The sequence below is a fragment of the Nyctibius grandis genome, chromosome 2, assembly GCF_013368605.1.
Source record: "Nyctibius grandis isolate bNycGra1 chromosome 2, bNycGra1.pri, whole genome shotgun sequence".
Lineage (NCBI taxonomy): Eukaryota > Metazoa > Chordata > Aves > Nyctibiiformes > Nyctibiidae > Nyctibius > Nyctibius grandis.
Window position 1 is genome coordinate 63,926,191 of NC_090659.1, and position 13,718 is coordinate 63,939,908.

General features: G+C 39.1%; 1 protein-coding gene across 1 annotated transcript in view; it reads right to left on the bottom strand.

The window, feature by feature from the left end:
* Positions 1-299: 299 nt before the first annotated feature.
* ITGBL1 (integrin subunit beta like 1) overlaps positions 300-13,718 on the bottom strand; it is a 150,498-nt gene continuing 137,079 nt past the window's right edge. The window contains exons 9-11 of the mRNA XM_068425577.1: positions 5,107-5,253; positions 1,948-2,061; positions 300-437 (exon numbers count right to left, since the gene is read on the bottom strand). Of these exons, the coding sequence (XP_068281678.1) occupies positions 346-437; positions 1,948-2,061; positions 5,107-5,253 (353 nt within the window). The 3' untranslated portion in view covers positions 300-345. The remainder of the gene's footprint in view (positions 438-1,947; positions 2,062-5,106; positions 5,254-13,718) is intronic.

Here is a 13,718-nt window from a genome sequence, read left to right on the forward strand (position 1 = left end):
CTTTTCCAAAGGTTGCTTAAGAAATAGGCATTATGAGTGTAATCTCAGTACCACGGAATTTACAAAAAACTCTGGAGAAGTTCCACAGGGCCAGTATTTTATGACTTCACCTTTTACAGCTTGTACTGTCCTTCTCCCAAGTGAGTTTTAAATTTTTTTCTTTTAGTTTTGTCACGCATTTATTTAAGGAACAGGCCCTCAAATGAGTGTTCTAAAGTATTTACACACATGTACATGTGCCTGCATGCACACTCACACCCACACACTGAGTACTTCTGAAATTAAATGTTCTAGCAGCCTAAAGAAAAAACAAAAAAAAAATCCCTCAGTCTTTGATGTCCTTTGTTAAGGGTATTCTCTCCCCAGCCAGATTTCACAAGCATTTCCATTCCATCCTTCCCAGCACTCACAGTTTCCACAGCTACAAACACCATTGCCTAGAACAGAATGAATAAAGGGCAATTATCATAATTGAAATGTAGCACATTGAAATGTGTTTTATGGGAAGCAAAAAGCCATGCTAAAGTACTTGCATTGTTCCTTCATTGTTCCCCCACCTTTTTTTTTTTTTTTTAATTTGGAAGGACACAATTACTGTACCGTTGCATTGAGAAGCCACCCCAAACCTACACTTACAAAGCATTAATAGCATTCTCTCAATAATTCCATCAGCAGAATTACAAATATTGTAATTATGCCATCACTATTTATACCCAGCTGTTGAGGCTCAGTGTTCACACTGTATCTCCAGGTACAAGGAAAAACAATATTACCTTTAACTATTATGCAGAAAGAAAAAGACATAAAAAGTTAGAAACAGAATACAATACAAACATCACTTTGAACATGAAAAACTTTAAACCTAAATTTTCAGAAGTGCTATACAAATACATAATATCTCAAACTCTCTATGTTAGATGAAAAATGTGTTGGCTCTATTTTTCAGCGGGGAAACATTAAGTACTGAGACCCATATTTTCATTTTATTTCAATATTTTTCATGACTCCTGGATCCTCCCTCAGCTTGAGATCTCTAGAGCTTGGTTTTCCAATGTGAGCTCCTCTTCCTACTGACTTTATGAAGATCCATGAATAGCTGCTGCAGCTGAAGGTAAGGCTCCTGTTGCCTCTATACTGGCTACTTGCCCCTAGAAAAGACCCTTGCTAATAGGGCTAGCTGGAAGACACAATTTGCTAGTGTCAGCCCTCTTGCTCTCACTCTAATCGGCTTGCAAATTTCCTCCACATCTAATAATTGCTCAGCAAAGATTTTCTAAAATTAAGATTTGTAACAGGAAGTAGCCAGTGAGTTAATTTAGCAATTTCCATGCTGCTTTTGTCACTAGATTTGTCATGAGGGTTTGCTGGCAGCCTGCCCATTTCTATCCCTGTCTGCCACCTGAACTCTCAGACAATGTTAAGGTGAAGCTGCTTTAATCACTAACCATCACGTCATAAGAAAAACTGTCAGGTATTTCAGCCTCCCACTGAGAATTGTCTGATTGCCAGGAAGCTCTGTTAACCCACACAGGTATGTCTTTCACCTACCAAAGATCATCAGACAAGAGAATTTTGTCTATGACTTAAATGCATTATACACATAGAAAGTCCAGTAAGAGAACAAAAGTTAAAGAAATCTCATGATCACAATGCTGACACTGTACGTCCTTTGCCAAAAAGCAGTAACTTGTAGTCTATTAGAGTGAAAATTGTTGACGGATTTCATAGCTGGCTTACTTATTTAAATTCATACTCAGGCTTTCAACTGTTGTTTTGAAACCTTAAGTTGATTATCACGCTGCACAAAGAAACAATTATAGCAGGTTTGAATAACCAGCAAATACACTTCCTCCGTCCGTGGCAAAAGAAGAAGCTGTCTTTGTCTAACATAATTCCCATCAACACAGTTTGTTTCTTAGAGCAATTAAGTATTAGCCTGTACTGCACCTGTGCAAATGAGACCGTCATGTTTGTCACAGTCTCTGTCATCACATTCACAGAAATCGCCCGAAATGTACCATTCCTGTGGTGAACAGATGCACTTTCCACAGTGGCAGGAACCTGAAATCAGAAAAATTATTACTCGCAGTCAAAGAGCACGGGCGTTTTCAGACTAGAAAAAACATCCCCAGACACACACGTGCGCACATACACACGTGCACATATGCACAAAATTGCTGCCTAAGAAGCTATTGTATAAAAGAAAATAATCAAGCTAAAAGCTTTTTGAATAAAAAGATTCTTTTGGGGTGAGCTAGAGAATGGTGGAACGTTACTACTAATGCTTTGATTCTGCTATTTCACTTAATCAGGACTCCCATTTTGAGGCTTTCCTTTGGTTTCAGAGACCTACAATCAGGGCTACTCTGATTTGTTTCTAACTGTTTCTAACTGTTCTTTTTTTTTTGTGACTAAAAAAGCTCAAATTGTCTCTGATACACTGTTACTGAACGCAATAAAATCGTACCCAGGAAGAAAATGGCCCTCCTCATCTAAAACCTTTTGGTATGAGTCCACAAAAAAACAGAGGTGCCTAAGACTAACACTTAGACCCCCAAAATCCTCATCACCACAAATGACGCTGCTCCACCTCCCGCAGAATTACTAAATATTTGCTCTAGGTCAGAAATAGTTTGTGCACATAACAGTGGTTGAGCAGTTTGTCCATTCCTGCAGAGTACCCCAATGCCCCTTGTTGGGATAAGTCACTCCCCTCCTCAGGGATGTCAGGTCGCACCCCCACAGGCAAAGAAGGGACTTTATGGTGACATTCGGATGATGTTGTAACTCACTGAGTGCCAGAAACCTCCCTTTAAGGGAAGACTCAGAGATATCCTTACCTTCAGGAGAATGTTCATGGCTCTGAATCCTGGAAAGGGACAGTTGTCCCCAGGCAATCATGTGTCAGGAAGCCTGTAGCCTGAGAATGGTGTGAGAGAGGCTTTTCTGCAACTAGAAATGCCACTAGGAGGTGGTAATTCCTCCTGGCTGATTCCAACACCCGTCTGAAGAGAGCTGGCTTTTACAGAGCCCATCCACAGCTGCCTGACCCTATACAGAGTTCAGACACTTAAATGCCAAGGTGGGGCGCTTAGTAACTGCTGAGCAAAAATCCTTTTGTGGACCTAGCCCTAAGAACTGGTTACAGCACAAATCAGTACAAAAATCTCAAAAAACAAATAAATGATAACAAAGAATACATATATAGTTTTCAATTATGGGAGGCAGAGTTTAAAAAAAAAGTCACCAAAGAAGTCATCAACCTTTAACAGAACATGCTTATAAATGAGTCAGATGCTGTTGAAAATCTCACCCTCTTGCAGTATTTCCAGAATTATTCCAGAAAAATTCACCAATCTGTTTAATGCAATATTAAAGAAAAATATATAGAAGAAAGCTTGGTTATGTCAGAATATAACCTAAACAGAATTCACGGGTTACTTAACAGGACCTGAGCCAAAGTGTATAAAATGATTCTTTTCTATCTTGCCATTCCTTTTAGTGACCTCTGAATAAAAAACACATTTTAAAAAAAAATGTGGATCTCTCAATAACCAATTTTCCCTAGGTTTTTCCTGTAATACTGAAGTGTCTCTGATCACTGAAACTTAATTCTTTAAAACTTCAGAACAGCCTCAGCAGAGTATCTAATTTTTTAATTAAAAATGTAAGTAATTTAGTGTTTATTGTAAGTTGACAAAAATTAACTCATTGCCTAATTTTAGAGAAATGCTGTTTTAACTTGTAACATATGGAACATGTAAATATCTACAGAAAGAGCTAGTGATTGGAACATTTAGGGATGGGAGTATTAGGTGAAGCATCTACTTTTTCAGTGAGTTCTGAGCATTGCTTACTGAGCCATGTGCACAGAAAGTACTGACATAGCCTACAAGGATAAAAAATGCCATTGTATAAAGAGGCAGTGGAGGATAACATACATATTGCATGGTTGCTGTATAAAAGATATACTAAGACATACTTGAAGGTAATTTAAAGTTAATGACTCTGTTTATACAAACTACAAGGTACTGACAGCTGAAAATAATAATGAACAGTATGAGAATTTTAGTGAAATTAAAGCAGTTAATAAGAGCATGACATTGTAAGAAACCTGAAGTGATTCTGTATAAGTAAGCACTGGTGCTGCAACTGACGGATGCCCAAGATGTTCAAAACTATTTTGCAGAAGATACAGCAAATTTAACACCAAGTCAGTCAAGGAAGATCAGGCTCCATAATGTAAAATCTGTTATGGAGAATGAATGTATGAAGTCTTTTCCCTGAAGAGAGCATGCTGCCCTGGGAGGCTCCTCAGTTTAATTAAAATGAGTCTAATGAGTTGTGGGGTGTTCCCTGGGATCCCGGCCAGATCCTTTCAGATGGGATTAGGCTCATTACCTAGCCCACGTCCTGCCCCATTACAGTAGCCATCTGCAGCCCTACATTTACTGCCAGGGAGGCAGCAGCGTGGTGGGTGTTGCTGTTTTCCTTGGGAAGAGCTTTTACTACAAATGGCATAGTCAGCGAGCCAAGATTATGAAAACAGCCTAGGAACGTGGATGTCCAACTTTGCTTATATTAACAGAGTGCAATTTTCGGAAAGTGTTCAGTAGTGATCTGCTGAAAACCAGGACTCCTTAGAGTCTATTAAATCTGACACATAGAAACTCAAGCTCCATCAATCCATTATAGCGCTTGCATATCTTGGCTAGCTTTCCAGCAAAGGTGGAATAACCACCATCAGCGCACGGGTTCAAAATTCTCTTTTATTTATTATACCTACTGCAGGTACTGCCCAGTCCCTGTTAGTGGATGGAGCACTAACAGTTAGTTTATAATGTACAGCTGTTCAATGCAGACCATCAGATAAACACATACAGGAAATTATATGCTATTAACAAATTGCATAGGAGAGCAACACTGCTAAGCATGTACGGCTGTGGTGGGTGTTTGAATGGATGTAAGTGCACTACAGAGCCAAATATAACATCCTTCTAATAACAGGTGCCTTTGTAAGAAAGGGTTACACATTAGTCTTCCAGAACGTGATCATTTTCCACTGCCAGGGCACTGACATGGGGTAGCTCATCTGCCAGTTCTTACCCTTCCCCGAGCATAATATGCCATCCGCTGACTCGCAGAGGCTTCTGCTCTCCTCCTCCGTCATGTTGCACTTCCTTGAATGCTGGCACAACTTTCCAAACCACCCGTCCTGGCAAATGCATCGGCCGCATGAGCAGATACCATGGCCTGTAATGACACTAAGGTTGGTTATGAGCAAAACAAGCAGAAAGCAGTGACTGCGGTCACAACTGAAATAATCTTCAGACCTCTGCAATGTGAAGTGCATGCTATGGGATAGACAGACAGATAGATGGACAGCACAGCTTCCAGGTAGGGTGGCCTTATTCAGTTCTGTCATTCTTGTGTAAAATGGTGTGCCCTAGTGACATGCAGAAAAGCATAGGCATGGCTCCCCTCATCCAAAAAACCTCAGCATCAACTCAACTTTATGAGATTCCACAGTGTACTGAGGACAGACACAACCCCTTCCCTCCCATGTCTTTAATCCTGCAGCCTGGTGCTAGTGTCACCTGCATATCCCATACTATCACCTGAAGAAGGAGACCCCAGCACAGTGCTGACAGCAGTGCAGCACACAGCAGAACAGGCAAGGGAGCTAACAGCTGCAATCTCCTCCAGCAGCCCATTGCTGCCGGTTATCTGCTGCAGTGCATGGAGCAGCTGCTGTGCAAAGCCTGTACTCAACACACTCTGCAATTACTACAGATTAACTCATACAGTACAGGATGAAGGTAATTCCCCCAGGGTCTCATGGAATTGCTAAAATTGGTTGTATATAAACCAAAATGGCAACCTGCAAAGAGTTCCTCTCATCACACAAACAACATCCTGTTTCTCTTCTGCATCTCTTCTCCAGACATAGCTATCCCAGCTCAGCAGTTTAAAAGGTTTGGCACTTTCACTCCTGATACTGTAGTGAAATGCTGAGTGAGGAGCAGGAAGGAGGAAGAGACCAGAGCATTCTCCAGAGCACACACTTGTGTGACGCCAAAGCAGGACTTCAAAGAACAGGCAAGCTACCATGGTGGGCTCTCTCCACAGGGACACATAGATTTCAATTCCCAGATCATGACAAGAAGCCTGAATGAGAGGGAAGATGGACAGGCAGAAGAAGAATACAGTAGCAAGGACATAGCTATCAAAAGATGATTAATATTAAGGAGAAAATTAGGGGGAAATGAAAGGACAGAAAGAAAAGAGGAATGAGAAAAAACATAAAACAGAGGGCAAGTGGAGAGGAATACACTGAAACATTAAGGAAAGAAGGACAAGTAATGACAAGTGAGGGAAAGGTCAAAGAAGCCCTAGAACATGGGTCAAAGATGCCCTAGAACATGGGTCAAAGATAGAGCCTAGAAGCTATAACTGATCTTTTAAAAAAAAGAAAAAAAAAAGATGAAAGAGAATTTTTGAGAAATATTTGTACAAAGATAATAAAAAAGGAAAATATGTTGAATGGTAAACTGAGGTGAAAATCTGGCCAGGAAGAAAGGAAAAGCAACAACAAATGCAGACAAGAATACAGAGATGGAAAATAGGAAAAAGAAGTAAGAAATGTCTCCTGGCCAGAATTTCACTCTTCAACTTTGAATAATATTTCTGCAGCAGAGAAGATCATTCCTTAGCTAATCAGTTTACTGGGCTTAAAAGAAGCAAATTATACACACCAGTGACTTTTGTCCTATCCTACCTGCTATGTAGGGCAAGGGAGTGGAAATGAGGGGACTGAGGTAATTTGGGAGCATGGGCTGGGAAGAAGGGAACAAGTAGTAGGAGTATCTGGCAAAGCACTGAGCTGTAGGATGCAGGGAAGCAAACCAGCAATTTTATTTTTCTAATTTGTGGACTTCTCATGTGGCAACAGAGCAACATGACATGGTAAACCGGGAGGCAGCACTGGTAGAAGCCCAAAGGAGAGACAAACCTTGTAGTTTGCCATAAGTGGAATTCCTTAATGTTTTACTGATGGCCAAATACTTTACTAATTTAAATTAGAAAATTCTGGAAGCTCCAAAGCCTTGGAGCTGTCATTTACAGCAATCTAAATGTTCAGAATAATTTTTGTACCCCAGGCTGTGTATTGATCTTATTTTTTTAATGTTATTACCTACACAATATTAAATGCTCAGTAACAATGACAGTCTTATAACAGAGTTTACAGTTTACCACATGAAATTTTGACATGCATTTTTCTGAGATGACCATTCCTCTCCTCCTTTATGCCATATAATTCCTCAAAACATAAAGGATTCTTTTGTCTCAAGGAATCCATTTTACCAAAACAATATTTGCTCCTAGCTGACACCAGCTTGGGCAGCTGCAGCTCTTTGGAAGACTCATCCATCAGGGTGGTGAGTATGCAAGTGCTTAGCCCAATGCTTGTTAACTCCTAGCTATATTCCATGTGTGCTAGCCTGTGAATAGCTGCTTTACACAGTTTAGTTGTGTATATCCTCCTTGCAGTGGCTCTTTGCATCTGTCTGAAGATGTCCAAACAAGCTGACCAAAAGGGCCAAAACATTATAAGCAACTGCTTTCAGTTGAATGTAATATTCAAATTACATTCAAAGTGTCCCAGTTTCATTCCAATGAATCCCAGACTCTCAAAATTATGAGCGAGAGCAACAACAAAAAAGTGCTGCTTTTGCTCAAGGCCCTTTTAGATCTGAATATAATTCCCTTCGTAGAGGAGTATAAAATTCAAGAATACAGCAATCATAGAGCAAAGGGGAAAAGAAAAATCTCTAATTGAAGAAGTCTAGCCCAACTGAATTGGCTAACATGATAAAATACTGATTTAACTATTCAGATTAAGCAGATTTATTGGAAAGTGTTAGTCTATCGTCAATTCAGATTTAACATAAAGCACTTAAAATCACAAACAATTTGCATATTACAATGGCTCTGAGACTACAGATCTTCATTCATAAAAATCTGTGTTAATGAATATTTAAATATATAACAGAATGTTTTAAACATTAACCTCCAATCAAGAAGAAAGACTATCATGGGGGAGAGTCAAATGAGAGACAAAGATGATGTTAATGTTACTGTCACTTTGTTTAGAATTATCAATAAATCCAATAACCACAAGATTTAAATGTAAAATATGAATGCAGCAACAAAGCAAGCTGTGACAGATTACTAGTAGAGGTCCATTATAACAAATCAACCCAAATCAAACCAGACACCAGGATGAATTTCTTACCATGCCTGGAAATAAAACTGTGTGGTTGTGGGGAACTTCAGTTTAGGACTACTTATGCAACTGTGGTCAGAGCTCCCAAAAAACCTGCATGATAATTTTCTAATAATACAAATGGCACCAGTACACGGGAATGTCATAGTGTGGCCAGCAGGACTAGGGAAGTGATTGTCCCCCTGTACTCGGCACTGGTGAGGCCACACCTAGAATACTGTGTTCAGTTTTGGGCCCCTCACTACAAGAAAGACATTGAGGTGCTGGAGCGAGTCCAGAGAAGGGCAACAAAGCTGGTGAAGGGTCTGGAGAACAAGTCTTATGAGGAACGGCTGAGGGAACTGGGGTTGTTCGGTCTGGAGAAAAGGAGGCTCAGGGGAGACCTTATTACTCTCTATAATTACTTGAAAGGAGGTTGTAGCAAGGTGGGTGTTGGTCTCTTCTCCCAAGTAACAAATGATAGAATGAGAGGAAACAGCCTCAAGTTGTGCCAGGGGAGGGTTAGATTGGATATCAGGAAAAATTTCTTCATGGAAAGGGTTATCAAGCATTGGAACAGGCTGCCCAGGGAAGTGGTCGAGTCACCATCCCTGAAGGTATTTAAAAGACGTGTAGATCTGGTGCTTAGGGACATGGTTTAGTGGTGGACTTGGCAGTGCGAGATTAACGGTTGGACTTGATGATCTTAAAGGTCTTTTCCAACCTAAATGATTCTATGATTCTATGAAGGATGAAAACTAAGAAGTTTTAAAAGTGTACTAGGAATATGAAAAATCTCAGCATAATGCAGGATCCCTGATTCAGAACAATACAGTAAAAGAAACAAATTTTTCTCTCTGTATTTAAATAGAAACAGGATTTTCTATTTTATTATTACAGGACTCTGATAAAGAACTTTCCATTATATTATTAACATAAGAGTATATTAAACAACATCTATCTGGGAGAAATATTTCTAAGCGAGCAGGCATCATTAACCCGCCCAAATATGCTAAAAGAGTTGGTAAAACCATTACTGGATCATTGATTTTTATTTTTATTGAATACCAGGAGAATGACATAAGACTGGAACAGTTGTGACAACTGCAGTTAGATAAATCTTACAGGTATATTCCAACCTAAATGTTTCTATGATTCTAATATAAATGTGAAGCGAAATACTGATTGTCTATTATATATTCATAGTATGTTGCTTAGTATTGTCCAAGTCTAATAAAGGTGGACTGTGGCTCCAGTTTGAGCAACACAACAGGCAGGCAGGTCAACAGAAACTTCAGGTGAAACACTCTAGTGAAAAGATCTAATGCTGTCCTCATATGTATATAACAGGAGAGAAGCGAGTAGGAACAGAAATGAGTAGGAACATTTAGAGATTGATGAGATGGACATTAAAGTCCTGCAACTCACTGTGATAACCATGTTTGATGAGATTTTGAAAAACTTGGAAGAGTCCCAAAAAGTTCCAAAGAAAGAATTCAAGGGGCAGAGAAAATGGCTCATTGAAAGAAGTTCAAATATCTGTATCTGCTCAGCCTATTGGGGGGAAAAAAAAAAAGGACTAAGAAGTGCTTCAGCAGGATCTGAACTACCCTCTTTGAAGGTGCTAGAATGGGGATTCTCAAACTACCAGAGAAAGACAAAGCAAGAACAATAGAGAAAAGCTGATACTGACAAATTCATTTGAGAAATGATACATCATTTCAAACAAGGGTGATGACTATTTGAACAAACTTTCCAGTGCTGCTGGCATGGGCTGCACATGTCTTAAGAGTCTTCAGAGCATGGCCTTCTCAGAAACAGGCCTTAGTTGCACACAGTACACAGACTTCAACATAGGGAAAGCCTGGGTACAGTATAATGGCTATTTATAGCCTAATATATGAGGTTCAGCATATAAGCCCCTTTTGACTGTGCAAATTAATATCTGTTAATCAACTTAAATGCTGATGCATTAGCAATTCCTTTACTGCTCATTTCAACAGAAAGATTCAATTAAAATGCTTTCCACAAACCTAAATCATATTTTATACTATCTGAAAAGCTAAACAAATTACATTCTCTGTGCATCTATGTTAAGTCTCAACTTTTTATACACCTGCACAAATGTCCAGGTGACCAGGACAGAAATCTGTAGTGCAGTTAAAAGAAAAATTAGGAAAGTAAAATTAGCTAAGTAAACCACATTAATTTAATACAGAATATACCATACACATCAATACCTGTACTGGCTACATTAGTCACTCTCGTATCTAATTCAATACCTACTGATCCTTTTGAATTTATCTGTTGCTGCCCCTGGATGTGCCTCAGAGCTAGGATGAAGTAGTTCAGTGCAAGGACACAGGCACTGAATCATTAACTCTCTATTTAATGTTGTCAAAAATAAAAGCCTAAATCACACGAGCTTTACACCAGGTAGACTATGACTTCTCCCCTACCTAATACAGTCATTTTCACTTTTTTTTAGCACCAGTTTTACCCAGTAAGCATGTGTTTCATCTCTTTTTTTTTTTTTCCCAGGAGAATCAATCGCATTTTTCAATAACAAATACCACAATAAAAATTCTCTATCAAATAGTATAAAAATGTCTAGTGAATTCTGTAAAAAGTTATATGCATTTCAGATTCTTCAGTCAAAAGAACATGGCCCCTGCTCTGAAGACTTTTCAATGAAAAGATGAAAAACCTGTTAGGTAGAAAATAAACTATTATTTTAACATAACAGGAACCACAGAGAAATTACGAGCTCACTTCAGATGCCTAGGGCCATTTGACACACCCTAACATATCAAAGACATCATCATGATGGTGGCAGCTATGCAGGCATCCCTGTGTCCTTGTGGAGCCAAGCTGGGGTCAGGTAGGGTGGCCTTGGGCATCAGAAATCATACAAGGTGCCTAGGCTTAGGCAACTAAGACTTTGAAATGATGTCCCATGGAGTCTGAAAAGCCATGGCAGAGTCAGGAGTTGAATTCATATTTCTGAATTTTCAGACCAGTCAGTGCCAAAAGCTGTCTTTGGCTGCAAGATAGCTGGTATTACTCTACTCTCCCAATTTGCATTTTAGGTATATTAGAGAGTTCCATAAATGTCCTATATATTTCTGTGAAGCAACATTAGTGCAAGAAATGAGGAAATTGTCTGACAGCAACTGCATTGTAATATTTATACTTAGCTTTGCTTAATGAGGCATATCATTAATCATAACTCTCTCATTTTTATGGTTATGGTCTTATTGGTCCTCATAAGAACATGCTATCTGAAAATATCACGCTTCTGCTTCACTGAAGAGATGACAAAAGTAAAGGTCATTCATGATTTCTGCAGTATGGACCTAGAACTTTCATAAAAAAGAATTCACAGTTTCTGTTATATATCTTTATCACATAATAACACATAGTTATATTCCAAAAAAAAAGAAAGGAAGGCAGTACTTTCTGTGAATCAAATTACTTAGCCTGGCTTGATAGTCATGAAAAATTTATATTCAAAGGAGCATGGCAATTAGAGGCAAGTTATACCAGCCTTTTGAGAGGGAGTACTTCCATTGTACATCCTGGTGATGACTATGAGATCCTAGAATCCTTCACTAAGTGTAAGCTGTGATGTGACAGCTTCTGCCTCTGTTGTAAAAGTTTAAAACATCGGAAAGCTGGATGTTGTGGCTTTAAGTATATGTACACCTTATAAACCACAGCTTTACCCTTGTTCTCTGCCAATACATAGAGACTTATATTGGAAACAATAAGACTGGTGTGAATGCTGTATGCTGAATGGAAATGTGTAGGTACACACCAGAAGAAACATCAGAATGAGGATAAAAACATGCCCTGAATTGAGAGCCAACAACACATTCACAGCAGTAAAACTGAATAATGTATTATTTTGTCAAAATCAGAAGGCCTGCACTCTCGTAAAACAATGGTATGACGACTTTCATGATGACATATCAGAATATCGTGTGCTCAGCAACAAAGGATGTCAACACAGACATAGTGCATAACTTGTGTCATTCCTTTTCTTGTGAGCCCAACAAGAATAGCATTGTCCTAAGACCATCAAAAACGAGGAAGCAGAGACAACAGACAACAGACTTGCCTAAAACTTACAGAGATGAAAGTAAGCAAAATTGTGAGTCAAAAGGATCATCCTAACAGTTGGGTCCCAAAAGTTATAAAAGATGTATCTAAAAACCAGTTTGTTGTTGTCAGTCAAGATGAACCAAAAAGACCTACAGAGAACTTGATGGGTGGCATCTCTTGTCCATCTTCTGTGTCACACACATGTCATCCTGAACAAAGTACTTGAATCCAGACACTTTGTTGCCTGTATGTGGGTGTCAGAATGCAAGTGAATGAAATCAATGAGAGAATGTGTCTGAGTGGTGAAAATTAATTTACTTGGGGATTTTACAAAAAAAAAAAAAAAATTACCTTCCCCTGCCATAAAGTCTCTTGTAGAGTTTTGCTGCACTGGTTTCATACAGTTAGAGAGAGAGGTGTGAAGGCAGACCTGAGTAAGGAGGGTAACATTAATTACCTCCGCATTTCCTCCAATACTAAATCAGCTCCTCCAGCTTTTACAAGCATTTATACTACAGCCAGAATCTCGAACTAATGAGAACTAATGCCTTTTACTAAAAGGCATTGGTGTAAACAAACAAAAAGATAGCTGCATTTACTCTTTCATGTGACAGGATGTGACATGCCATTAGACAACTCTATTCCCTAGAGTGTTAGGGTTATATTTTGATGTGCCGTGGCCAAAACAAATAGTTAAAAAGTCAAAGTGAATTTGCTCACTTGAAAATAAACAAATCAGACTTCTCAAAGTATTCTATTGTCACCAGTCAAAGAACTGGCTTACTGGGATGACCAGAGGCTTAGTTGTTTCTTAGTGTTGAGGACAGTGGAAGCATCCATGACTAAATATTAAAAGGTCTCATCAAAGCTGATTATCTAATTGGTGGCCCACTATATGAAGCACAGACTGAAATACTGACATAAAACAAAATGGGAGCATCCCTAGAAATATGTAAGGGCCTTGCTATGAGTTACCTGTTAAGAGTTTCAACCTCTGCTAGTAGCCCTAGTGAAGAACTTGCGTGGAGCTTCAACCAATTTTTTACTATTTTTGTTGGGTTTGTTTTTACTGTAGGGTTTTTAAGCAGCATAATCGTGCACCAACCAGTAGCATGCAGAGGACGCAAAAGGTCGTCTGCTTTATTCCTTCAATGGTTGCTACTTTGCTGTGACAAGAACTCACAGATAGGCCAATAATGGTCCAGAGAACAAATCAAGATGAATGGAGTTAAGAGCATTATCAAATCAATTTCAAATTGATCTTTACTGTTGTACTGAATTCTTGTTGCCTGCCTGTCCTCAATCCTGAAAGAGAACAGAACATAATGGACAACAGTCAACCCAGTGA